At 44.2% G+C, this 27,708-nt stretch overlaps 1 protein-coding gene across 1 annotated transcript in view; it reads right to left on the bottom strand.

Annotated features, from left to right (window-relative positions):
- Positions 1–2,114: 2,114 nt before the first annotated feature.
- LOC103662282 (CXADR like membrane protein) overlaps positions 2,115–27,708 on the bottom strand; it is a 94,610-nt gene continuing 69,016 nt past the window's right edge. Inside the window, 7 exon segments of the mRNA XM_040631105.1 lie at positions 2,115–5,020; positions 5,023–5,267; positions 6,323–6,464; positions 7,271–7,393; positions 7,865–8,032; positions 8,727–8,928; positions 23,319–23,476. Coding sequence (XP_040487039.1) covers positions 4,935–5,020; positions 5,023–5,267; positions 6,323–6,464; positions 7,271–7,393; positions 7,865–8,032; positions 8,727–8,928; positions 23,319–23,476 — 1,124 coding nt within the window. The 3' untranslated portion in view covers positions 2,115–4,934.

The following is a 27,708-nucleotide window of genomic DNA, read 5'->3' as shown; positions in this document are numbered from 1 at the left end:
GGGGGGGGGGGAGTTACCGACCCTTGGGCGCTGCTAGGGTGACTTGCTTGGGGGTATGCAGATCTGGGGCTGGAGGGAGCCGCGCCCAAGCGGGGGGGTGGGGGGAACAGATTAGCCAGGCCGTCGTCCAGAATTCTCTGTCACCGTGGCAGCTGAAGGCCGGCAGCCCTCGATGCAGAGTTTGGAGGGGGTCCGGCCTCTCAGAACCACCTGGGCCGGATCGTGTGTCTGAACCCTCAGCGAAATAAAGGGCCAAACCCGCTTCCTTGAGTCCAGACAACTCCGCCACTCCCCACCTCCCGCCAAAACGGGTTCGGCTTCTGGGCTCTCCCTCTCCCCACAGCCAAATCCCACACTTCTCAGTTAATTTGTGAAAGAAATGAAAAGCTAGCAAGTCTTTTCCGTGTAGGAGAATCCGGCATTAGGAACCTGGGTTCCAGTAGCCCCGTGTCCTTGATTTAGACTTTGAGCCTCTTTTATTTTTAGTTACATGATGTATTATTTTTCCTTTCTTGACGTACAAAAAACTAAACGAGAGATCGTTCAGAGGCATCCTGAAAATACTAATCGAGTCCACAAAACAATAATACTTAGAATTAAATTGTGGTGCATGGTGGCAGGTATTTGGGCCTTGTCATTCTAAGAGCCTTTCTCAGTTCCTTGAAATGTTTTCCAGGGTGTTCTTTCAAACACGCAGGGCAGCTGATATTCTTGTTTAATAGATAAATGAGCAGATAAATGAAAGATTCTTTTAAAACTACCTAATACAGTGGGGTGACTGGAATTAGAAAGACCTTCCAGACAGTGCCTCCAAAAAGGCTGTCAGAAGAGGACACCTTGTCCTTGTCAAAGCCAGTAAAGCCTCGAGACAGATTCAAATATATGAAGGAAGAATTTTCTTTTCACATTTGCCTTGGGGCGGAGGGCAATGTTGGCTTGAGCACGTGGAGGGCATATACTTAAATTACTCCCCACCTCCCAAGAAATCAATGTTATATGATGCTTTTACAGCGTACAAAGTGCTTTCATTTGTCGTATCATGGAATCATCAAAACAGTTTTCTGAGATATACGTTCTGGTATTAGGAGAGAAATGAGGTTCAGAGATGTTATTTGTAGGATTTACAGCTGGCTGAGCTAGAACGGAAGCTAGCGCTTTTGATTCCAGAATCCTTGGTCTGTTTTTTTGTTACACTATAGTATAATTTTCTTTCTAGAAACACATGTAACTCCCCAACTCCAGGAAGAGGAAGATGTGTGCTGTGGGAGGCTCCTTTCAATTTTCTTTGATACCTATAATCTTTTTCCCACTCAGCCTATCATGTACAATCTCTGAACTATACCCTGCATTTTGCAGCTTTTAACCTCTGGACTACCTACAACATTTTAACTATTGAACCATTGGGAAATAAAACAAGGGCCCAACGGCTTGGAGTAGCCCACCTAACAGCAGTGATTAAAGAAAGCAGAATAGATAACCTGTGTCCAGTCACTCAAAATATATTGTAGAACTTGGACTATGCTCTTATTAAATAGAATGATTCAGGCTTTATGTATTTAAAGCTCAATAAGGTGAATGTCCTGGCTCCACCTCTTTAAGTGCACAAGGTTTCAGATACATTCAGGATGGAAAATTAAAATTTGGGGGCATAGGGACTGCAGTGAAGAAGTCTGAGGCCTAGGGTTTCTGACTGGGGGTTGGGGTCATGATGAACATATTTCAGCCCCTGTCACATACCAAGCACTGCTCTAAGTGCTTTGCATGTATTACCTCATTTAATTTTGTGGAGATTTTTTTTCAGATTTATTTGAATCTCTGAGTGCTTGCTTCTTTTGAGATTAGTTTGAACCCCCTAATGTGTTGTTCTGTTGGCATTTCACCTTGGTATAAAATATTTTATTTATTTTGATAAAGTCCTTAAGAGCAGGATCTCTGTCATAACTTGGTATCTCCAGTACTACTAAGCATCTTGCTTTGTGAAAAAATAGTGCCTGGTATGTTTGTCACTGAAATTAATAAATAATGGATCATACTCAGACTGAGTTCTTCTCTTCTTTTGGCAGCAAGCTAATGAACAAATTTCCAGTGCAGGTTATATGACCTTCAGCTTCTCCTACGGTATCACCTTATTTATTTTTTAATTGCTGATACAGATACAGCTGTAATAAATATTTGGTTTTTGTGATCAAATACAGTCTCAATTACAAGGCAACTTAGAATTTAAAATATAAACAGCTTAACACCAGAAATGAAGCAAAATTATGTCTTTTTGCAACAGCAATTCTGAAATTATTTTTATACAGTGTAACAACAAGGGCATTGAAATGGTTATTCTCCAAACATTCACATCATTCCATCAGTATCTTCTTCTCACAAACATTTTTTTTCTACTTTTCAGCTATCTTGCCTTTTTGTTTCATATTAAAGGATCAGATTTATTTGACTTAATGGAATATGGTTTGAAGCCAGTAGTGTCTCAAAACTTTATCTTAGGCCCAGAGCTCACCATATCTGAACCCAAAAACCTGACTCCAAGAGAAGTGTACTCTCATTGCTAAAACTTAAGCACCTTATCGCTTAGAATTTTTAATTCCTTAGAATTTCTCAGATTTTAGGTAGTTACCTGTTTTGTGAATTTTTTTGTAGATTTCCAGTGTGAATAGATTTCCAAAATCTGGATATTCAACTGGTATTTTAGTCTTTTAGTAACTAACATGTTTAAATAACCTAAATCTCCATATCATGCAAAGGGGACTGATTTCCTGCTTTCAAAGGCATACACAGGAAACAGGTTCAAAGGTAGTAAATAATGATAAGAGCAAATTGCTTGTGATGGTACAGCTGCAGCCTCCATAGTGTACTTGTTTGGCTCAGGTACTCTAGGAATGAGAATTCTCAGAATTACATAGCAGAGGTGATAGGTTACCACACTACCAGAAGAATAAAAAAGTAGAGTATGGAAGGGGTTTCTATCTTACAATGAGGCAGTGTTAGTATAAGAAGCATTCCAAATATGCCAGCCTTCTCAAAGTAATAGCAGACATTCTTTACATTACTTCCTCAATGTCTCTTATTTCCCAGCTTTTTTTAAAAGGAAGACAAACCTCAGATTACAATTTTCACCCAAGGATAAACCCCCATTTCTTAAAGGACCCTAGAAGGAAATGCATTTGCACTATATGAGGACTGTTTTGTGAGAAATGTAGAACTGAAAAACCAGAGAAATGGGGCCAAATCCCAGATCTGCCTTTTCTCTGCAAGCATCTGATTCCCATTTTAGAAACAATGCTTTCATCTCCAGATTCAGCATGACTTTTCTCTTCCCCGTAACTTGCCCTTTTAATCATAAATATTTTGCACTACCAATGGTGATCTGTTGACATTTGCCCTAAGGTCCTTGTGGGGCTATTTCAGATCTACCATCCTTGCCATAGGATGAATTTGACTCACAGAATAGTCAACACTATTAAAAAGGCAAGTTCTTGTATTGGAGGCTGCTGCTTTTCTTTTTATTTCTCACACACCTTTCTTCCATGAATCAACTCTTTGATGATTATCCTGGTGAATCATTTCTGTTCATTGTTTCCAAGATGGTGTCAGTTCGAATGTTAGCAGTCACTAGTCCAGCCCTGTCCTGCCACCCACGAGTTATCCTCACCATCCCTTCCCTAAATATAATTCCCTTTCCTTCCCAGACCTGGACTTCCTCAGAGGCTAAGCTGGGAAATTACCGAATTTCTCTCTGTGTCCGCCTCTCAAGAGGGAATGATTATGACGTACTTGCAGTGCCATTAAGAAATGTTGGCAATCCCTGATCTTTTTGATAATTTAAGGCCTAGAATTATCAAAAATCCCAGGTTTACATCCTTCTCCTAAAATGAAAGAAGTGGAGGAGGCTCCATGTTTGGTGTAATAGTCAACTTCCCTATACCACTCCTCAACATATTAAGAGAAAACTGATCTAAGTTCCCTTTCTAGTTTAGTTAGTCTTGAAATTCTGATTTCATATGTTCTCAGAAGAGAATGCAGTGATATATATCAGATCTTTTAGCATCTCTGAAAAATCTTTCTCTAAAAGACTTCCAAGAACATTGTCAAATGACACACAGTGAATATTTTTTTGCTCCAGAGATATCCAGCAGGGAAGTCCTCAGAGACGTCTGATTTGAGGGACAGTCCACAGATGTTCCAGTATATATTTCTGATATCTGTCAGTGACCCTCTGAACATCATTAAGATGGAAAGTTTTTCACAGTCCCCTGTCCCACATTTTGAATTCCTTTCTTAGTTCCCTTACGGTTTAATATAAGTGGGAGATTAGTAGTGAGTAGAGGGGGAGAAATTCAGCTCATTCTTCACCTCCTACTAGTTCAACTGGTTGTGAAATTCATATCCAAACCTTATGGTAAATGAAGTCAGGTCAGAAGAAGCGTATTTCCTTTTTGAAATCTCTCAGAAGCAATATGCCCCGTACATGGTGCAGCTAGATGAAATATAAGGCTGTGGGTTCCACGTGACTCTGAATAATCACAATAATCCAGTAGGTTTGCAGAAATGCATAGAAAATTTATGAACAACATCTCATTTCTTCTTGACAATGGTGAGTCGAAGTATTGATAGAAAACATCTCAGGCGAGAAGTTTTAAGTGTGTTCAGTTCCCCTTTCCCCAACCTTTTCCACCATAGGTCCCGGTCAACAAATACACAGATTTGGACCCCTGATTTTCCCCACTCTGGTCTCAAGGCACCATGAGATGCCTTTTTGGAGAGGATCAGTTTGCACCCTTTTTCCCGTTTGATGTCATACAAAGAAAGTGCTCGTTTGAATCCATGCAATGCTCACTGCTACTAAAATGGCCTGTCATCTGGTTCGAGGGAGTTGTGTGGCTGGTGACTGAGCTTCAATGACTAGAAGAGTCCTAAGATCCTGACTCCTAGGAAAGCATGGGAGTCAAGTCCACTGTAATCCAGACGGTTTGGAAGGCTCTGCTCTGGCTGGGGGTCATGCTGGGTGTGGTTCTGCTTTGGTCAGGGTAGCATGGTGGACTTTCTTTGGTTCGGCACCTCTCCCCTCTGGCCCCACTAGGCTGTATGCGTGGGTGGCCAGCCCTGGCTGGGGCGCTGCTTCAGTCGACAGTGTCCGCTGGCTGCGTGAGGCACTATTTGCTGTGGAGCGAGTAGAGGAAGAACCAGAGCGTGAGCTCTGAGAGCCTGAGGAGGAGGAACTAGGTTTCACGAGGCGGGCTTTGGGGGCTTCTGCATCTTCTCTGGAGAGAAAAAACAGCAAAGGTAAACTTTAATACTGACAAGACTGTGATAGCTTCCATTACGGTTGTTTCCTTCTGAGATTTCCTAATAAATTCCTCAAGCTGTAAACTTCACATGATACCACTGGAAGGCAGCCATTTAGGGGAAGGGGGACTTCCGCAGTCCCTGAGACTTCATGGTTGGCTGAGGCAAATGGATGTTTTGGTAGCCCTGAAGTCAACTCTATTAGGAGAGTAAGCACTTACCATTGAGATTTGGGGTTTTCTACATAAACCCTGATTGACTGACTGGTTGATTGGTAGGCAGCAAAGCCAGGTTTATTGAGCGACAGCAAAGTGATAGTACAAAGCTCCCAAGGAGAGAGGGGATCCCAGGGGGTTGCCCAATACTTTTATTTTTTTATTTTTTATTTTTTTAAGTAAGCTCCACACCCAGTGTGGAGCCCAATGCAGGGCTTGAACTCATGACCTTGAGATCTAAGACCTGAGCTGAGATCAAGAGTAACCGACTGAGCCCACCCAGGCATCCCTATGTAAACCCCTTCAAGGCCCATAGCTTATGCCCATTCTTTATTGTAGGCCCTTTATAAGTGGAAGTGAATCCGAAGTAACATAAAGTTGATCTTTTAATTCTCAGTTGAGGATATAGGCAAGATAAACCAGACCTTCCATCCCTAGCCTGGAACTCCTTACCTAACCAAAATAATCCTTTTAACAGATTCATAGTTAAGAGGAAATGGGAGGGGTGCCTGGGTGGCTCAGTCAGTTAAGTGTCTGCTTCAGCTCAGGTCACGATATCAGGGTCCTAGGACTAAGCCCCAAGTTGGGCTCCCCACTGAGCAGGGAGTCTGCTTATCCCTCTGCCTCCGCCCCACCACTCCCCTCCACCCCAGCCCCTGGCTCCTGCTGTGTCTCTGGCTTCCTTTCTCTCTCAAATAAATAAAGTATCTTAAAAAAAATAATAAAAGAGGAAATGGAACATTTATGTTGGCTGGTCACTATAAGCTAGCTCTGGAAAGGAAGTCTAGTAGAAGGGATTTTGAAGGGAGGTTTACCTAATTTCATTAGGTCTCTCTTCTTCCTCATATCTCTCTTTCTCTTTCCTTCGGATCAGCAGCCACACCAAAAGGAAAATCAGCAGAGCTCCAGCCACCATGCCCGTCACCGCTCCTGCAACCATGGCGATGCTTTGTACATCTATTTTCTCAGAAACAAAAGCAGAGGTAAAGCCAAACATAAGCTAAGAAATACGTGAACTTAAAAAACATAAGCCCTGGGATGCCTGGCTGGTTTAGTAGGTGGAGTATGCGACTCTTACTCTCAAGGACTCTTGATCTTGGGGTTGTGGTTTGAGCCCCACACCGGGAACAGCATTTACTTAAAAGAACAAACAAAAACATAAGCCCTGGACAAGGTGAGTATTTCCAGATCTTTCTATCTTCTTGAGTTTCCCATTGACCCTTGGTGTATGACTAACCCCCTTGATGTTGAAAGGTAGCAGATCATGCTACCCCAAAATATGCCTCTTTGGCATTAGGACTATTTTAAGCTGATTTTTTTTTGAAGTAGGCTCCACACCCAGAGTGGGGCTTGAACTCATGACCCTGAGATCAAGAGTCTATCCTCCACTGCCTAAGCCAGCCAGATACCTGTCCCCTTAAGCTGATTATCTATGAGAAAGAGCAGATACAGGAGAATTTCTAAAAACAAAGTAGAGGTTGCCCTTTTATAAGGGAAATTGACATTTATAAAGGAAATCTCCATTTGGTGCCCTCCTGGACATAATAAATCTCTTTAGGGAGCTGACAAATTCACACATGTTCCTAAATAGAGAGTTAGCTACAAGAGTGGAACGGCCGTCGCAACTACTGAACTTATTTTAGCAATAGCCATGTCCTTCTGGAAATAAAGGTTTTTACCTTGATCTTACTCTTACTTGTGATTTAAAGTGTTTTACGCCTAACCACAATGCAAAAGCAGGAACAAGCCCCTTGGACACTTACACCGTACGGTCACCCGCACCACACAGCTTTCCTTGCCAGCCTCGTTGCCTGCGGTGCACTGGTAGAGCCCAGAGGACGACATGGTGAGATTGTGTAGCAGAACGCGTCCAGGGTTATTGTGGTCTACACACAAGCAGAAGGAAGGACTGTAATCCTCTTAGTGACAGGGTCTCTGTGTACCGTTTACCTCATTGCATCTTTGACCTAAGATTCTCTAATACAATTTGGTAAGGATGAGATGATAGATTTTTTGGAATGTGGAAAGAAAGGGGAACAGTCTCTGAAACTGCACATCCTTGAGAGTTACGAAAGACTGGGAACGTGTAAGGGAGAGTAAACACGGTACTTAGATATGTGGTACTGGATATGCAGTACATCTCTCTCTCATTTCTTGTGCCGCTTTTATGTACCATTTGAGGAAAGAGAAGACGGATGCTTTTTTCTTTCCGGGTTGATGGATGAAAAATAGAAGCTCAAAGAGGTTCAGCAGTGTGTTCAAGGTCACGTGGTGAGTTGCTGACAAAACCAGATTTAGAATTCATGGCTAGAGTACCCTTTCTGTTGTCTCAGCAGACTGGTGGGAAGATGACTTACCAATCCTAGACTTGGGAGGGAGATGCTCAACCTCTCCCTCCTTCTCCCGGATTCGCTGCCAATAATACACGATGGGCTTTGTGCCAGAGGCTGACTCACACTGCAGAGTCACGTCACTTCCTTCTGTCAGCTCCCCTTCCAACTCACATTTGGGCTTTGATGGTCTCACTGGCAAAAAGAAAAAGCTTCAAAGATCGCCAGACACGAGCTTCAGTGGAAGAGCTATGCCCTGTTGGGCTGTTTCTCTAGGCATCTGTTATGGCCAACTTTTGAGTGGGGAGTCAGTAGTCTTTTGCCACGCAACCATGCTTTACAGCACCCCCAGAAATACACCCACCTCCATCCCCTGCACACACATATACCCAGTCCCAGCTGCTTCCAGCGGTGCTGTTGTAATTCTCAGAGGCTGCCTCAGAAACTCCCTCGTCCCTTCTCAAAGAAGACACTGTTATTTAATTGGCAATTTTAGGGAAATTGAGTGTGATTTTACTAATACTGAAACTGGGATAGAAATCCATCAACTTGGAAGCAATTAAATAGAACTTAGTAGCTTTTGCTGCCAGAAACCAGAAATGGAGTTGAATCGTATCTGAGACATATAAGGTAGATATAAGAATCCCACTTAAACATTAGAGGATATTTAAATTTTGTCAATGGGCTCCCATGGAAAATCGTGATTATTCTTTCGTCTTTTATTATGTCTAAAATATAGAACATACTTCTTCCCAGGGAACTGCACTAGGTGATCTCTGAATGTATAATACAGGGTATTAAAAATATGTATCACCAGGGGGCATTTGGCTGTTCCTCACAGAGACCTTATTAATAAGATGGAGGCGGTTACCTGGGCACTCTAGCTTACCTAAGACTTTTAAGATGACATGGCTCCACACATAGCGCCCCGAATTCTTCACCTTGCAGCTGTACCGGCCCTCATCACTGGGCTTCAGAGGCTCAATCTGCAGCGAAGCATCTCCTGCCAGGAAATTGGAAGCAAAGGCCACTCGGCCCTTCTGCTCCTCAGTCAAGTTACTGTAGACATGACGGCTGGAGTAAGTGATCACCTGTGGGACAGACCAAGGCAGGGTCAAGCAGTGTGGCTCTCGGCCTTCATCTTTTGCTGATGTCAAGATGAGGAAAGGGAGTACTCCTCATGGAACAAAGCGGTCAGGCCCGGGGCTGATTCTAAGGGTCAGGGGACCTCTGTTCTAAATGAAGTTAAAAGTCCAATATGTTTGTCTAGGCCTTGCTTCTCCTTCCCAAGGTAACACGTCTTATTTGTGTAGCATTTTAATTACAAAGTGGTAACTGTTTTACTAAACGCTCAGAACCATGTCATTTCATAGGTAAGGCATTTTACGTTTGAATTACGCGTTCAGCCAAGTTTACACAGCTAAATCAGGGGGGCAAGGGGATGCACAGTAAATGCACATGGGGTACCTAGAGTTGACTGAGGAGATTTGGTAGAAAAGGATGGAGAGGAGACTTACCTTTCCCCTACATAACCTCCCCCCCTTTTTTTTGAGAGAGAGAGAGAGCAAGCAGGCTCTACACCCAGCCCAGTGCAGAGCCCAACACAGGGCTCGATCGCACCACCTTGAGATCATGACCTGAGCCAAAGTCCAGTTAGAGGCTCAAGAGACTGAGCCACCCAGGCACCCCTCTCCTGCATACCTTTTCTGACTTTTAATTTCCTACCACCTGCATGTGAGCTATTCAAAATATGCTACACTCCTTTTACTCAGTACTTTTACATCTAGTTTATTTCTCACATAGTGTTTTTGCAAGTTAAGTTGTTCCTCCCCTTCTCTGTGGTTTCACTTCCCATGGGTTCAGTACCCGAGGTCCAGAAGCAGATGATCCTCCTTCTGCCATATTGTCAGAAGGCCAATTGTAGCCTAACACTGTATCACAAAACGTGTGTCATTCCCCTCACTCCGTCTCATCACAGAGGCACTGTATCATTTCACATCAGCACAAGAAGGATGGGTATAGTACAATAAGATTTTGAGAGAGGGAGAGAAAAACCACATTCACAGAACTTTTAAATTATTTTATTAATCTTAATTTCTTACTGTGCCTAATTTATAAATTAAACATTACCAAAGGTATAAATGTATAATGAAGAAACATAGCATATATAGGATTTGGCACTATTCATGGTTTCAGGCATCCAGGGGGATTTTAGAACATATAATGCACAGATAAGAGGGGAATACTGGAGCCATTATCCCCATTTCACAGACAAATAGCAGAACTGGGATTTGAAAATAACCATCTAAGTCCATTTAGTTCATGTCCTGGTATACCAGTTACCTCTCTCCCACTTCCTGTGGCCATCTACATTCATTCCACTGTTTATTAAGTGCTCTTCCAGAAAATTTGGAAATGAAGGCAGAAAAGTGACACTGTTAAATCAATTTGTTTTGTTCTTACAAAAGTTTAGAGTCCAGGCGAGGGGACTAGAGGAGTTAAAGAGCAGAAGTCAATGCTTAAAATTCAAGTCTGATACGGAGGACTTCATTGTTTGGCTTTCCTTTTGGGGGGCTTCACTGTTGATTAGTAAGAGGAAGTCAGCTGGGAAAAAATTACATCCCTTCCTACCATAAAATACACATGAGCATCATGTCTTTGTGTCTTTGTTTTTCCAGGTAGGGACACCAAAGTTTAGATTTCTCTAACAACAACAACAACAACAACAAAAATCCTGGCGCATCTGGCTGGCTCAATGGGTAGAGCATGCAACTCTTGATGTTGGGGTCATGTGTTCAAGCCCCACGTTGAGTGCGGAGCCTACTTAAAAAATAGTCGTTGTCATCATCATCATCATCATCATCATCTTGAGCTTTAGTGAAATTTCATCTGCCTGCATCATAGCCTATAGTTCTTGAATCCTTCCCTGGTTCCGTTTGTCCATCACCTCACTCCTGTTAGTCACAAAAACCATGCTGCTCTGGTCCACCAAGACTTCGAGCTATATGACTTCAGCTTTGCCCTTTCTGCCATTCAGCATATTCTTAAACTCATTTGATTTTAGATGTCAGCAAACATTTATGGGATGACTGCTTCCCATCAGGTCGGGGGGTGCCCATACAGATGAGTAAAAACCCTCTTCCTGTCTTCAAGTAATTCATAATCTAATGGGATTAACAAGGAGAGAAGTATAAACATAGACAAAGGATTAATTAACTTGAAATAGTATCAGAGAGAATGTCCCAGAAAAGTTGGAGGCATTTGAGTTAGGCTTTGAAAGATAAGCAGACTAAATGAGAGATTATAATAGAGTCAGGGAGAAGGAGGCTGCAGGGAGCATTCCAGATACACAGAAGGGTGCTAAAAACAGGCCCACAAGCATACAGGAGTGTCCTGTGCACATTTCTGACTGCAGCTGTTCAAATTGTTTCCCTCTACTCAAGCCCTTAATCCCATCCTCAATCACGTGACACCCTGCAACACATCAAATGCTTTCCTGAAAAGATTTGAAGCCATTCAATAAAATGTCCACCAGTTCTCTCTCCATTATATCAAAACTCTTCGGTATCATCCATTTTGCTCTCACCACCTTTCTGAGACACATGTTTTTTCCTTTCTTTGCATGCTCTTTTTCATCAGCTAATTATTTATTGAGCTCGCATGCCAGGGTACTATGCCCAAAATCATGCAGAAATAAGACACAGCTCCTATCCTGGGGACCTTACAGTCTTGGGTCAGGGGAACGTGGGGGAGAAGAAAGTAAGAGAAAAGTAAAGGTGGACACTGTAGCTGATAATAAACGTAAGACATTTTCGGTATTCAACTTTGCTCACTCATTTCAACCAGCACCGCTTTTGTGATCATTCTCATATCCTTCTATCTGTCCTGACATAGTTTTGAGCTCTGGTTTGGTATTTCCAGCTGCCTGGCTGCTGTATATTTCTACCCTCTCCAATCCACCTTACGTAACAATGTAAGTGGATGCCAGGTTAATACTAATGTAAAACACATCAGCTGTCTTCCGGCTCAGAACCCTTCAGTGGCTCCCTGCCACCTCTGAATGATGACCAGATTCAGTCTGTAGTTCTCACAGTGACTTCTGCATTACCTTTCCCAGTCTCATTTCAATTTTTGTCCACCTCCCATACCTGGGTACCATCAGATAATGTTGTCTCCCTTCCTGTAATATGACTCATGCTTTCTTGTACTCAATGCCTTTGCCCGCTGCAGTTGTCCATGGAGAAACTCCCTTTTCTCCATCTCTCCACATGAAGAATTCCTATTTATTCTTTTGGGGCACCTGCGCGGCTCAGTGGGTTAAGTGTCCAGCTCTTGATTTCGGCTTAGGTCATGATCTCGGGGTCATGGGATAGAGCTGACAATGGGCTCTGTGCTCAGGGGGGAGTCTGCTTGAGATTCGAATAAATAAATCTTAAAAAAAAAAAAAAGAATTATCTTTCATTCTTTCAAATCCAAAATTAATATTAACTTCTCATGAAACCTTCCCTGTTCTGACACTCAGACTAATGGCTTTGTTTTTTTCCCCTCTCACCCATAGCATCTCTTTACAGCATTTTTATGTGAGGAGAAATGGTGAAAGACTGGGGCTCATAGGTTGCTAGATCCCCTTCCTATAATGTTGGGTATTGTCCAGGAGATCCTTGGGGCATTCTGGTTTCATATATGTCTGTTGCCCTTAACTGTCTTTGGCTAGGCTATAATGCAACACTTCAGTCCTTTATTGAATACACATTTACTGAAAACATACTCTGTGCTTAGCACTGTGCTAGAGATGATACCAATACAAAGAAAATTGTTCTATGAAAGTGTTGAGGGCCAGGACATGCCACCCCAGAATATGCCACTTTGCATGTGCATAAGAATTTCAAATGCTAAAGGCATTTGAGTTCTTGAAGTCCCTTGACCTAAAGGCAGAGCCTCCCAAAAGAATTTAAGTGTCATAAATCCCCTCCTGAGAACAAGTCTAATCTTCTCTTCTAGGAGACCAGAAATCAGCACCACACCCAGACAGACAAGATCGCAAGCTAGCATATCTCCCATCTGTTCTTCTAAGGGCCCGTTTATCTTCCTCAAAAGTCATTTGCTTTTCCTTAAGTGTCCTCCCTCCTCTTCCCTTTCCCCTACCAAGTTAGGTACATAGGCCAAATTCTAGCCACCCCTTGGAGTTACTCATCTGTAGGTACTTACTCCCACACATTTCGTACATGGTACACGGAAGTTAATAAACTTCTGTTTTTCTCCTATTAACCTGTCCCTTTGTTGTACACCTGAAACTAATATAATGTTATATGTCAAATATATCTCAGTAAGAATTTTTTTTTAAATTTTTAAAGAGAGAAAACAAACCAACAAAAATCTGTCTTTTATTGGTCTAATTTACAGTGCCCCAGCTGGAAAACCTAGGAGGGGAAAGGGAAAAAGATTTTTTTCCCCTCTCCTACAATTTTAAAGAACAACTTAAAAAAAAAAAAGTAAAATTATGACTCTCATATACATAGAATATAAGCACGTGTCAAAGATTTTATTTAACTCATTAATAAATGATGAAACCAGAAAGATTTTACAAGTTCAAATGAGAATTGGACAAAGATTTGTAGTCTCCTTTGGACAAAGTTCATTTGCATCTCTATTAACAGGAACCACTGCCATGCTATGGATATGGAAACAGGGACATCGCTATGGGCATTCCACAAGTTAATTTCTATTTCTGTGGAAATTAATATGTGAGGAAAATTAGACCATAATTCATCTGAAAATTTGGAGTCTAAGCATGAAGATGATGTTTGGGAGGGACCTCCCCATGGTATACTGTATGTGGGGGGGGTTGGGGCAGGTGTTCGGGCTGGGGTAGAGAGCGATGCTCTGTTGGTATGATTGGTATGACAGTAAGGGGAATTAGATCCCTTGAAGGCTGCTCTCCTCTGCCCCCACTCCCCTCCAGCCCCCTGCCTCAGCAGGTGGTTTCACAGTTCAACTCTCTGGGTCTCTAAATTAGAATTCCTGCAGGCCTACTGAGAAGAGCATGTGGGAGTGTTTCCTTCTGATTGGGATGAGGGATGCCAGGGAAATGGAAGCTAGCTTCACTGAGACAGAACCACCAGCTGCTCCTGACGGCTAAGATGAACTCTTCAAGGACATTTTACAGCAAATCGGTAAGGATGACCAGTTAGAGAATATTTAGGAAAGAGAGAGAGGGCAGGAGGAAGAGGAGTCATCCATCCACATCCATCCAGAGGTAGAAAATGGGAGCAAAAGCTGGATTTGAATGTTAAGCTAAAGAGATCCAAGAGCACAGTCATTTATTCAACAAATTTTGAGCCTCCACAATTTGCCAACAGCATCTGTTGTAGGTGCTTGGGAGATATCAGTGAACACAGCACGTGAAAATCCCAGCCCTTGGGGAGCATGCATTCTGGTGGCAGGAAACAGACATGGAAGAATATTGTATGGTACATTTGACAATACTGTGAAAATAATAGAGCAGGGAAGGGGAGTTGTAGGCCAGGGGGACAGACTGCAATTTAAATAAGGTTTGGTCAAAGTAGACCTCACTGGAAGGAGACATGAGATCATGTCTTGAAGGAGACTCCGAACTAGCCTTGGGGAGTTCTAAGTGAAGAAAAAAGCCAAGGAGAGACCCGAAGGTGGAAGCATGCTTTGGCATGTTTGAGGAACGGCAAAGAGGCCAGGTGGCTGGAGTAAGCCAGGGGACTAGTAAATGAGGTCAGGCAGTGGGGCCAGATCCTGCAGGGCCTCTGAGCCATTGTAAAGATGATCGCTTTCACTCTGCGGGAAGTGGGGGGCTATTATAGGATTTTGAGCAGTAGAGTATCATGATATGACTTGTTTTGAGAATAGGCTGTAGGAGGCCAAGACTGGAAACAGGAAAACAGTCAAGAGTCTGTTGGAGTTGGGGCACCTGGGTGGCTCAGTCTGTTAAGCATCTGCTTTTGGCTCAGGTCAGGATCCCAGGGTCCTTTGATCGAGCCCCAGGTAGGGCTTGCTGCACGATGGGTGTCTGCTTCTCCCTCTCCCTCTGCCACTCTCCCTGCTTCTTCTCTCTCTCTCTCTCTCTCTCTCTCTGTTTCTCTGTCAAATAAATAAACAATTTTTTTTAAAAATGTGTATTTGTGGCATGAGAGAAAGAGAGGAGTCCAGGGCCACTCTCAGGTTTGGTCGTGAGCCTATGAAAAGAGAGAACAGCTGTCAACCGAGAGAGGAGACGGAGGGGAGGAGGTTTGAAGTCAGCGTGTGCAGGGTAAGGAGGATCAGGGGCTTAGTTTTGGACTTCCTGCATTGAGATGACCTGTTCAACACCCAAAGGAGGCATGGGGTAAACCAGTTGCATACAAATGAATTGGATATTCAGGGTGGAGGCCTGGAAATAACGCTTTTGGGAATTCTAAGCTTGTGGATGGTATTTAAAGACAAGAGTCCGGGTAAGATCCCTGACAGCACAAATACAGAGATTAAGAAAAGGAGGGGGAAATGAGGCTCTCCAAATAGTGGACATCTAAACACAAAGATCAGAACTCATTAAAATACCACCAACCTCAGAGTAAAGTTGATGACTGTCATCTCTTTGGCTGACTATTCAAGTCCAACCTTTGCTCACATTTCCAGCCTTACCCCTGGATTACAACTTGTTTTCCTCCTACCTTCTCTTTCATAAAGACAGTGAGCTGTACCCTGAAACCACCTGCTGAGGAAGGAAACAGTAGGGGGGTGGGGGCAGGGGGAGCAGCCTTGTAGAGGTCTCATTACACTCATTGTCCTACCAGTCGAGGATCTCTTCCCACCCCAGCCTGAACACTTGCCCCCCTCCCCAGTACAGGAAGGGAGGTGCCTCCTGAACATCATCTTCATACAGAGAAATATTCTGGAAAGTACAGGAAACGCAGGATTTCAGTCAAATGCCCAGTGTTTACTCCCAGACAAAAGTTCTGTCTTGAATTTCTGCGTTCTTTTCAATAGAAGCTGTCAATTATGGGGGAGGGGACGGAGGGAAAGAAAGGGATTTAGCTTTAGGAATTTGGGGTTAGATCCTAGCCCTTCAAAGTCTAAAAGGCATGGAGCTCAGGTTCTCTGGGGCCAAGTTTAAGGTCTAATTTTCCTCACGTATTAAAAGAAAATTAGGACAACAGTTCTTAGCTACCGACCTCACAGGCTTAGTAAGAATTTTTAAGAGCGGAAACTGTGAAAAGACATCATTCCTTTGCTCACTGACCATTTCGTGACTACGCTGGGCCAAGCACAGCCCTTGGCTCTGGGCTTAGGAAAATATGCATTAGGCCTAGAAATGAAAATCTGTCAACTCAATGCGATACTTTCTGTCGGGAACTTTGTTTTTATTTAACAAACACATATGTGGTATTTATCTTATTCAAGGCACCGTTGTAAATCCTTACAAGTATTAACCCCTTGCATTAAAGAGGGGGAAAAAACCCCACAGCAGTGAAAAGTTCACAGCAAGATTAAGGAGATTAAGTACGTGAGTCTCCCCAACAGACTGCTTACACTTAAGGGCATTTTTTTGCTTAATAAATTCTTTAGAGAGGGCCTTCGATGAGGTGGCAACATGCATCCTAACCTGAAACTGGGGCAGCTACAGTTTATCCTGCTTGACTGGGGTCGTTCTTTTGGACCCTCCTGCGTTCACTGATTCCTAACTGCATTTCCCATGGAGACTGGGCATCCCAGAAAGGAGTTCTTAGGGCCTGGGAGAGGTTTCTTTCCTATTCTTACCGCTTAAAATGCAACCAACCTCCAGTTCCCGGGTGTGCCCAGGGGTCGGGAGAACAAAGGCAAAAGAAATGTAGATAAAATTAAATCTCCTTACGACTTGCCGCGCATTGACACTCGCTTGAGGAATGCAGGAAGGACTTTCCTCCAGGAACTCTTAGCGGTCTTAAGGGTAATGCCTTGCTAGAGGCAAAAGGCAGCCTTAGTTTGAAGATAGCCAGACCTCCAGGATCCTGTAAGTCTTCTTTAACATATGCAAATCCTTTTGGAAACTTCATCTCTGCCCCCTCCCAATGTAAAAGTATACAATCAATCGCTCCTCACAATTCCAGGGCAGCTCTTTTTTAAGAAATGTTTTAACAGATTTTATTTATTTATTTGAGAGAGAGAGAACACAAGCAGGGAGAGCGGCAGGCAGAGGGAGAAGGAGAAGCAGGCTTCCCGCTGAGCAGGGAGCCAGATGCGGGGATCGGAAGCCAAGGGCAGACAGACGCCTTAGCTGACTGAGCCACCCAGGAGTCCCAAGGCAGCTCTTGCTGCCCCTGGGTCCAGTCCCCGTGCTTTAATAAAAACCACCTATTTTGCACCGAAAACATTCCAAGAATTCTTTTTTTTAAATTAGGCTCCATGCCCAACATGGAGCCCCAAGAATTCTTTCTTAATCCCTCACTGCCAGACCCCACATCACATCACATGAACCAGCATCATATCTGAGGAATTTCTTTATTCTACCTACCTCACTGCTTTTTTTTCTCCCAACCAGATAAAACCTATGAACTCTGACCCAGAAAAACACAAAGTACATTATTATTTTGCAAGTAATTTGATAGGGTTCCTAGCATCCAATGAAAGCTCTGTGTTTTAGGAGACTCAGACTGGGAAGATCCAGGTCACAGCCCTTCCGACACGGTACTTGTTTGTTTTAAATGTTTGTAGGGTGTTCTTGGCCCCACGTCCGTCCTGTTGCGCTGCTTAGAAAGGATACGTTTCTTGGGGCGGTGGAAGGAGCTGCCATGGAAATGCAAACTCAGTGGGACAATAGGGAGAAGAGGAAATACATTAAAAACAGGAAAAAAACTGGAAGCTTGAGAGCTTACCTCTTCTTAAGACTGGAAGTGGGGGGCTGATGTTTGGAGGTAGGACAAGTGAGGTGGGACTTCCTCACAGGTACTCAATTACTGTTACTTACTTTCTTTTTCAATACCTGGCAGGCGCACCATCACCACGAAGAAGCAAGTCTGTGCTTCCTAAGAAGAATGAAGACATTCTAAACCTAGGAATCAGTGAAGAGCTGGGTATTTGTTTTTACATTTTTTTAATTTTTATCTTAAGTAAACTCTCTGCCACAAATGGGGCTCGAACTCACGACCCCAGAGATCAAGAGTCGCATGTTCTACCGACTGAACAAGCCAGGCACCCCAAGAGCTGGGTAGAGGAATTTGGGGGTTTTGTGGGATTTGGGAAGTTGGTGAACCTTTCTGGTCTAGGGGATTTCTTCCTTGTTCTTGTTACTATTTGGACTAACATTAGGAACTGCTTTTTGTTTTGAAAGGTCATATTTGGCTTGGGAGAGACTTAGTAGGTGTGGTCCACACTGGACTCTGGCTGCTTTACGTATCCTAGAGTAGGAGCTCTCAAACTTTGAACAGACTTACATCAAGAAACACCTTTTCCTCCGTGACCCAGCACGCACATAGAGGGCACCTAGACAACTGAAGCGTAAGTTTCATGAACTAGTACATACGTGCAATACGCTAATGTTTTCCAGTCTGGGTTTTTAAAAAGCAGTCTGCTCACTTAGAATCCACTCCTGGGTCCTGCTTTTTGAAAAAACACTGCCCCAGGGCACAGTGATTGTGCGGGGAAGTCAGCTGGTTTACGTTCAGATGGGAGCCCCCCACTTACAGCTCTGCAGCTTTGGTTGGTTAATTCACCTTTCTAAATCTTAAGTTCCTCAACTGTAAAACAGGAGTAAACTACTTGCGGGAATGAGATCGTAAGCACTCACGATTGCTTTTATTAGGCTGGTTCTGGGTTCACAAAGGCCCCTAAGGTTTCCAGAATTGTCCAGCCCAGCACCCAGAGAACCTAAGTCTTGCCATGCATTTGTATAGGAGGGCCCCCTAGCCGAAAGCCTCCATCTGTTCTCCATCACCTGTGCACACTGAGGACTAAAGCGGAGCCCTCTGAAGGTGGCCCCTAAGGCCAGTGCAGCCCGGACTGGGCTTCATCTTTGGTCCCTGTCCTCGCACCTCTCAATAGCGTCATACCCAAACTCGATGTCCCTCAATTCTGAACAACACCCTCTGATGTGTCTTTGTCTTGGATCATGCAGCCTTCTCTCCCTTTGAAATGCCTCTCTTTTATTTTTGCTTAAACATCACCTACACAGGCCTCAAGCTCAAGCTCAAGGGCCACCTTCTGTGTATTAGAGCCTTTCCTGGAGCCCTGCGTAGAATCCTGGGCTTCCTCCTGCGAGCCTCAGCTGCTCGGACATAGCCCCACCACAGCCCTTAGTACATTCAGGTGGGGCTTTTCTCCCCTTCCCCCAAATCTTGTCCCATTATTTAATGGAAAATAAAGGGCAGGGCAGGGGGTGGAGGGAGACCACAAAGGTAAGTATTTAACATCTTTGGAAAGCAGACACTGTACAACTCCAAAATAATCTTACTATAATTAAATAACTATTGCCTAATATGAGCATTTCACACCCCTTTAGGACACAGGTTGGAGCTCAGTTCCAGCCTTGCAATTTGGCTCAGTTTTTTTCAGACGCACATTGAGTATCAGGCACATGTGTGTCTCTTTGTCTCAGTTGTGGTTTTAATTCTAGGAAATGTAGAGCTGAGACTAAGCCCTTGCTGGGGGGAAGGGAGTTGATGGGAGAACAGTGAACATAAATTTAATCCTTTTGCAAACAAACAAAAAATGAAGCCCATGAATTGCAGCTGTTGCGGGGCTGTGTGTCTTGTGACATTCCTGGTGGGCCCATGAACGATACAGTTTTAAAGAGAGGAGGAGGAGGCTGGGCAATTTGTGAAGACTTTAGGGAGCAGATGGAGCAGCTCAGCTTTCTGGCAGGTGCTCTGCTGTGCCAGGCCCTGCGTGGCAATCATGCACCTGCCTTGAACAGAAATGGATGTAGGCCCCTCTCTCTGTTTTCTAGCAGGGTTTTGCTTTTCTCTTCTCTTCTCTTCTCTTCTCTTCTCTTCTCTTCTCTTCTCTCCTCTCCTCTCCTCTCCTCTCCTCTTCCCTTCCCTTCCCTTTCTTCCCTCCTTTCTTCCTCCCTTCCTTCCTGATTGATTTACTTACTTACTTACTTATTTATTTAGAATGCCAGCAAGGGGAGGGACAGAGGGAGAGGGAGACAGAGCCTCTCCAGCAGACTCTCAGCGCCAAGGCTTATGCAGGGCTCGATCCCAGGAACCATGAGATCTTGACCTGAGCCAAAATCAAGAGTCGGAAGCTCAAGCCCTTGATCAGGAATTTTCTTGCTCAATATCAAAGAAAAGGGGGAAAAGGAGAAAGGAGGTGGCCAGAGGGGTTTGGCATGGGAATAAGAACATCTCTGCCCTAATTTCTCCATCGGAAAAATAGAAGGGAAAGGTCTCTGTTGTGTGTTCCTGACTGACCCTGGGGGAGATGGTCACTCTGGCTTTGGAAACTGTGTTTCCATCCCTAGAACCTGGAGGAAAGCTCCAGAGTTCTAGGGGCCATGCTATCTACCTAGGCTGAAATTCAATTATTCCCCAAACTGCTGACCCGCCCCCAAATGTTCCCTGCATATCTGAGCCTCCCAGACAGAAGGGAGGGAGCCAGTTCTGCTCAGATTGAAATGGAAGGCTACCTTGGGGTCTAGGTCATTGGCTAGCCTACTTCAGGCAACACATCCAGTCCAGCCCCCCTGTATTGTCTCTCTCACCCTCACTCATTCCCAACATGGTGGCAAATTTACGCACTAAATTTGTATATTACGCCCACCTTGATGTTCCAGCTACCCATGACTGTCGTGTAAGCCCCTACTGTATAGTCTGAAATTGTTCGGCTGATCTTGCTTCTACTGGAGTCTCCTTTAATCAGTGTGCCGCCGCAAAGGGCCCAAGATGCACCTATGTCCGTGTCGCTCCTAAGATCCTTCAAGAACTCCATGACAATACAGGAAAGTATCTGAGCCCCCTAACGTGTTACACAAGACCTTTCATGTTCTGGTCCTGCACCTCTGTAAGCTCATACTTTGCACTCCACTTACGCTAACTGCTCATGTTTTTCCAGAACTTTCCAGCCTTTGTGTCTACGCTCTTGTGATTTCCTCGGGGCAATGAGGAAATTTCTATCGGCACTCAGATCAGCTGTGGCTTCTTACAGGCGCTGCCCTTGACCTTTCCCCTCCTCCAACTTTTTTGGCCAATGGCACCTCTTTATATTCATCTAGAACACTCTGCTTATCTCCATCATGATCTCTGTTACTTAGTTCTCAGGTTGTCTCTGCACACACTTACCTCTTCAACTACCTCCTTCATGACCGACTATGTGGATAGTGGGAATCCAGTATTTACTCAATTCAACCTAAGTTGATTTTTGATCTGTTAGAACTTGCAGTAGTGCCAAGCTTTTTCCAGCATCAAGGCCTTGGCGCGATTGGTTCTGTCTGGAATAATTTCCTTCCCACATTCTCCTTATTTCCTACATAACACGGACTATAATCTCAAATTGTTCATGAAGGTAACATAGCTGGTAGTTAACCGCCCAGGTACTGACATCACAGTGCCTCATTTCAAATGGCAAAATGGGTGACCTTAAGCCCCTTTCTCACTGTGTGTGTTGTGTCTGGGCACACGCTGTATGGAGTTCCTTATGTGAAAAATGGGACTAATAATCCTAGTTATGAGGATAAATTTAAATGAGATCCTATGTGCTAAACAGACTGGAACCTGGAACATAGCTAATGTTTAGTGCTCTCTACTTAAAAAACAAAACAAAACAACACCAAAAAAACAAAGGGTTTTTCGGTGTTTTGTTTTGTTTTGTTTTTTAATTACTGAATAGCTTTGCACTATAAGCTCCGGGCAAGCAGGGACTTTGATACCGTCTTCACTATTGTATCCCAGTGCTTAGCTTGGCATGCAGTAAGTGCTAAATAAATCTGTATGCTCTGAATGACTGACTACACGGTGATCCTTACTTTGGAGTATTAATGGAAGACACACAGGGAACTGTGGCTACTTAAAGCCATAGCAGTGGCCTGCTTCAATCAGCAATGAACTTCTAAGCCTTATATTCACTTGGCTACATAAACAAGCAACTCTTTTTTTCCTTAGTTTTAATGAAAACACATGGGTAAAAGTTAATGCGTGGAGTCATTCTTTTTAAATTTTTGTGAGAGGAACACAGCTCTTACTTTATTCAGAACAGAGAGTATCATGTCTACAACTGCCTGAGAATCTGCTGGAATAAATATGCTCAGTTTAAGGTGACCTTGCTCTACTGAGAACAGAGGGTGTCGGGATGACGTCCTATGAGAACGAAATGACAGGCAGCATCAAAATGACAAAGTGATGGAGGAGCTGAAATCCAACAACGATCCGGATTTTATTTTAGCGAATACTGAGCTACTTCCAGCCTACACCGTCGTATGAGATCAGGGGTATAGACAGAGGGGAAGAAAGGACAACCTTTCACTTTTTAGTAGGGTAAGAGGTAAAGTTCTGAAAAGGAAGAAAAGTCTAAAGTCAGTCTCCCCGGCTTATTTTATGTGATTTTTTAAAATCACAAAACTTTCCACCAAAAGTGTTGTTTTCTTTTGTTTTTAGATTTTTCTTTTTTTATTTTTTAAGCAATCTCAACACCCAGCATGGGGCTCGAACTCACAACCCCAAGATCAAGAGTCGCATGCTCTACCAGCTAAGCCAGCCAGGCGCCCCTCAACCAAAAGATTTTTAAAAATAAGTCACTGGGTAAATGGAATGAGAAGAATTACGCTAGAAAACCCAGCTTGAGGAAAGCTGAATGCAGCCAAGGCAGACAGGACAGTAGCTACTTACTTTTCATTTTCAACAGAAACCAGTACCGCGGATCATCAGAAGCAAAGCGCTACAAGTTCTGTTCACACTGCCCAAAAGCCCATAAGCACCCACCAATGGACCTCCCCATCCTGGGCACAGAAGACCCAGGGCCAGCTCCTTCATTGTCCAACTCCAGAACCAGTATCAATTCTTTTGCTGGTCAATTATACATGTGTTACACATTTTCAGTCATGTCCTACATCGTATGTCATATTACACGATCTCAGAGCTTGAGAGTCATGACTTTGTGCAAAGCTTAAACTTAGGCAGGTGGTAATGGTTTCAGAGGAGGAAGAGGAGCAGGCTTCCTTTTATAGATTTGGGGGTCTGGCCACCTGGCTCAGGAATCAAGCTACTTAGCTCCCTTCTTAGGAAAGACACTAATAGTGCAGATTCCCTCCTGGGGCAAATGAGAGGTGGCTTTCTGGCTTGCCAAAGAACATAGAATCTCTTATCTTTAAGACCCAAACACCTTCCCTTGTTTAAAATTTTTGTCTCTAGAGTCTTTCAACTATAAGCCAGATGAAAGAGCAATTCTAGCCCTTTCCAACCCAACAGAAAATTGGAGGACTTAGGAAAGACAACTGTGGGAGGGTGACGGGAAGAGCAGGGGTGGGGATGGGCGGGGGGAGGGCTCTGGCCAATGGTATACTTACCACTTTTTGGTTCCCTTCATTATCGGTGAGCAGCCATTCGATATCCAGGGTATCTTTTTCTGGAAGCCCCAGTTGATGGTGACAGGGCAAAGTGACCTTTTCTTCTGCCACTCTCTTGATCTCAGTGTGAGTTCCCAAGGTTCCAACATAGTAGGAAACTGGAAGAGGAGAGCCTCTCATGAGTAATGCAGAAACTGCATAGCAATGTGTGGGAAGCAACTATTACAACTAATAATCATGCCGTGTTCCTGTGGGCAAGGGGCAGATCAAGGTGTTGGAAGAATCTCCCTCTGGCTCTTCCTCTAACTGAATTCATCATTATCTTCTGTAGCCCCCTGAATTTTACTCTTAGCAATCCCTGTCTTTCCTACCTTCTTGGGTTTTTATGAATGATGAAATCACTCAGGTCAACAACTGTGTTTTTTGAACTTTCCCTCTTTTACCAGCACAGGCTTGCAAAAGGACAGAAACCAAAGGAAAGGCAGGGGTTGGCTTCCTCCCCAGAACAGGCTCCAGATATCATTTCACCCCTTGAGCCACCTTAGAGACAGGCCACCCTCACAGACCAACAGCTTAAGTGCAGGATGCCTCGGGGAATGAGTGGGCTCTTATAGGCAGTTCCTGCTTCCCTGAGGGACACTCAGTCTCGGGTCCCCCAACTTCTATCTTCCAGTCTCTGTAGTCTCATCCCACATGGCTTTAAAATATGAAGCAACCCTTCCTATCCAAGGTGAAATTCCAAGTTACCGTGTTTGGATTCTGTCCCTCCAACCATCCAGTATCCCTTTGGCCAACAGGATTTCAGTTCTACTTTCGGCTTTGTTTACCTCTAATTTTCATCTTGTTCCAGGACTGGGGTCCTGTCAGCAACTCTAGGCTTCAAGCTCGCTCACCTTCTCTCCTTCCTATTCATTCCAGACACTGTTGACTATTAAATCCCCGGTGTTAAATAACCTCCCCTGAATTCTAGGTATGATGTGTCTGGCATTAAGGTGTGCTCTAAGATCCTCCTTTGTCTCCTTGCACATAATAAAGGAGCTCAGCATGAAAAGCCATTCACCATGTTCCGATGCTATGTTCCCAAGGTAACAGAATCATACAACCTCCAAGTTGGAACAGCCCCCAAGGGTCACGGTGTGCCGAAGTCCCCTCTCCTGGGGAGCACTCACTCTGCCGCTTCAGAGGGTTTTAAGCACTGAAGATCAAGAACCATGACTCACAGAAGCATGTAAGCTACCTTTCTTATTCCCTGTTCATTTCCCAAGCTAGATTAGCAGCAAATCTGTGGGAAGGAAAAGGGCGTGAAAGGAGGGCGGAGGGAGCAGGGAAATTGTAGTTGCCATTGCAGGGTTGGACCCTCAGAGGCATCCCCCCTAAGAGAAGCAGCAGGTGGATTCCCAAGCTCCATGGCGAAGAAAGGAGACCACAGAGATCTGTGGGGCATAAGAAAGGGCCTTCAGAACCAACAGGCTAAGCCCCTCATAGGGTCCTAGGGACATTTCCCAGTAAGGTTTCTGTTATTTCTGTTTAAAATGTGAAACTGCAATGAGAGTGGCCACCATTTAGGGAGTAAGTGTGGTTTGGCTCTACACTGAGCACTCAACCCTACGCAGAAAGGGGGATTACCCAAATCTACGGATGAAGCGTAAAGAGGAGTTGAGCAATTTGCTCAAGCTCACACAGCTAGGAAAGATCAGGGGCTCCACCGCAGATCTGTCTCACTGCAAAGCTCAAACTCCAATAGCCATGCTATGCTGCTTCTGCCCTATGTCTTATGTGGCTTCCTGGACATGTGGTTCTCCCATTAGCCTATAAGCTCCTTGAGATTAGGTACCAATTCACCAAATCGCCCAGCCCAGGGCCTCTCACACTGCGGTTGTTGGATTGACTTAAATTTAACCTGTGCACTCATTTCACCCATGAGCAAACTGAGGTCCAGGGATAAAGGAGTTACCGTGGGTCCTACAACTCCTTTAAGGCATAACCCAAATAAACCCATCCTCCCTCAGTCCCCATAAAGCAGCTATAGAACAGCAGGGAGATTAGCCAGTTCACATTGCACTAAGCTCAGCTTGGAAGAAGGAGCTCTGGCTTCTACTGCTCACTTTCCACTGCACACAACAATGATCAAATGCAACCAGCATCCCATGCGCCTGGAGAAGCTAGAGAACCCAGCAACAATTTGGTGCATACAGTAACTATACGTTAAATAAATAAATGCAAAGAAACAGCCATGAAAGTTGCCCACTTGAGCCACTAGAGGGAATCAAAGGCTCAGGTTTGGTTGATGTCCCAAAAGGAAAGAAACACAGTGGTGGGCGGTGTGTTTTGCCAGAGTGCCAAGTTCTATTTATACCATAGCCAGAATTAAATACGGCAGTGCGGGGAGGGGGCCGCCCAGTGAATACAAATGACTTTACCAAGGCAGATCAGAGTGCATGTGCCTCTAGCCTTCCCTGAACCTCAGCTCCCCAGACTTCAGGGGGTCCCTGGGATCCCTGCAAATTTCTCAAATTTCTCCTTTTGTGCTCCCCCACCCCTCCAACACCTGTGTTCTGTAGCCTAAGCAGACAGGGGCCTGGGCTCTGTGTAGAATTCTCAGGCTTGGCAATGGGTAAGGGGGCTGCCAAGCACATGTCTCCACTGTCCAGTGGGTGAGTGAGAAGAGCCAGCCGTGGGCTCCCAGGCATTGAAGGGTTCATCTTGATTAAGAAAGACCGTAAGAGATCAGCAAAATTTAGGAGGAAACTACAGCCCAGAGAATTGCAAAGTTAAAAGAACTGTAAGCAGGGAAGTACAGCTGATCCTTGAAGAGTGCAGGTTTAGCAGCACTGGTCCCCCCTCGCAGTCCAAAATCCACATTAGCTTTTGACTCCTCCAAAACTTAACTACTAGGAGCCTACTGTGGACGGGAAACTCTACCAATAACATAAAACAGTCGATTAATACATATTCTGTATGTTATGTGCCTTGTATACTGTATTCTTATAATAAAGGCAGCTAGAGAGAAGAAAATATTATGAAAATCATAGGAAAGAGAAAACACATGTACAGTACTATCCTGTAAGAAATCCGCATGTAAGTGCATCCACACAATCCAAGGGTCAACGGCAGTCTCCACCGGACGTCCGGGACGCGCCCTGCACGTGATGGTGGGGGGAGGTGCTGGAAGGTAGCAGCGGGACAAACATTCTGTGTGTGTGTGTGTGTGTGTGTGTGTGTGTGTGTGTGTGTGCGCGCGCGCGCAAGATTCAGTCGTGGAAGCCTCTGGCTCTCCCTGAGGGAAGGCTTCTTCTAATACAACTCAGGCACTTAACACAGGCCCTTTGAGAGCCTAAGCTTGGGAGAATTATCCTCCCTGGGCCTTACTGTTCTCATCTGCAAAATGGGAATTAAAGGAGACACTGACTAGGGCATCCAGCACAGTGATTGCACATAGGAGTCTCCCTGCTAAAATGTCAGTTCCCTTCCCCTGCTTTTTCTCTACAACAACTAGGGTTGTTTTATTTTCTCAGATGATGGCTGCCTACATTCAGCTAAGATGAGTTCAAGATTTTATTCTCTAAAGGATATTTACATTTACTAAAGACTTTCTTGAGCCTTTAAGACCTTCAAAGAAATGGGGCAGGGGTAGCTTTGTTTATCAGCATGTATACTTTTATGTAACTGATGGAAATAAGATACATATTTTGAAAATGAAGCCATTGAGAAGATAATAGTACATTTTATTTTATTTATTTTTTAAAGATTTTATTTATTAGGGGTGCCAGGGTGGCTCAGTCATTAAACCCCTGCCTTCAGCTTAGGGCGTGATCCTGGTGTTCTAGGATGGAGCCCCACGTCGGGCTCCTCTGCTGAGAGCCTGTTTCTTCCTCTCCTACTCCCCCTGCTTGTGTTCCCTCTCTCGCTGGCTGTCTCTCTCTCTCCGTCAAATAAATAAAATCTTAAAAAAAAAAAAGATTTTATTTATTTATTTTTAAGGATTTTATTTATCTATTTGACACACACACACACACACACACACACACACACAGCACAGGCAGGGGGAGCAGGAAAGGGAGAAGCAGACTCCCCGCTGAGCAGGGAGCCCGACGCAGGGCTCCATCCCAGGACCCTGAGACCATGACCTGAGCCAAAGGCAGGTGCTTAATGACTGAGTCACCCAGGCGCCCCAATAGTAAATTTTTAAAAGGCGGTTTCTATGACCTATTGACTATTCCATTCACATTAAAACACTCATAATTAAAGCCTTCAAAAAGCAGCGTGTTTGGAGAGCTGGCATCGTTTCTGCTGCCAAGTGGATGCTTTGGATGATCCTTTCAAGAAAGTCCGCCGAGCCTGACTCACTGGAGCCTCTATCCTTCACCTACTGTTTCCGTCACAGAGAGAG

This window comes from Ursus maritimus, unplaced genomic scaffold (genome assembly GCF_017311325.1).
Source record: "Ursus maritimus isolate PB19 unplaced genomic scaffold, ASM1731132v1 scaffold_16, whole genome shotgun sequence".
NCBI lineage: Eukaryota > Metazoa > Chordata > Mammalia > Carnivora > Ursidae > Ursus > Ursus maritimus.
This window is presented reverse-complemented; position numbering and strand designations above follow the sequence as displayed.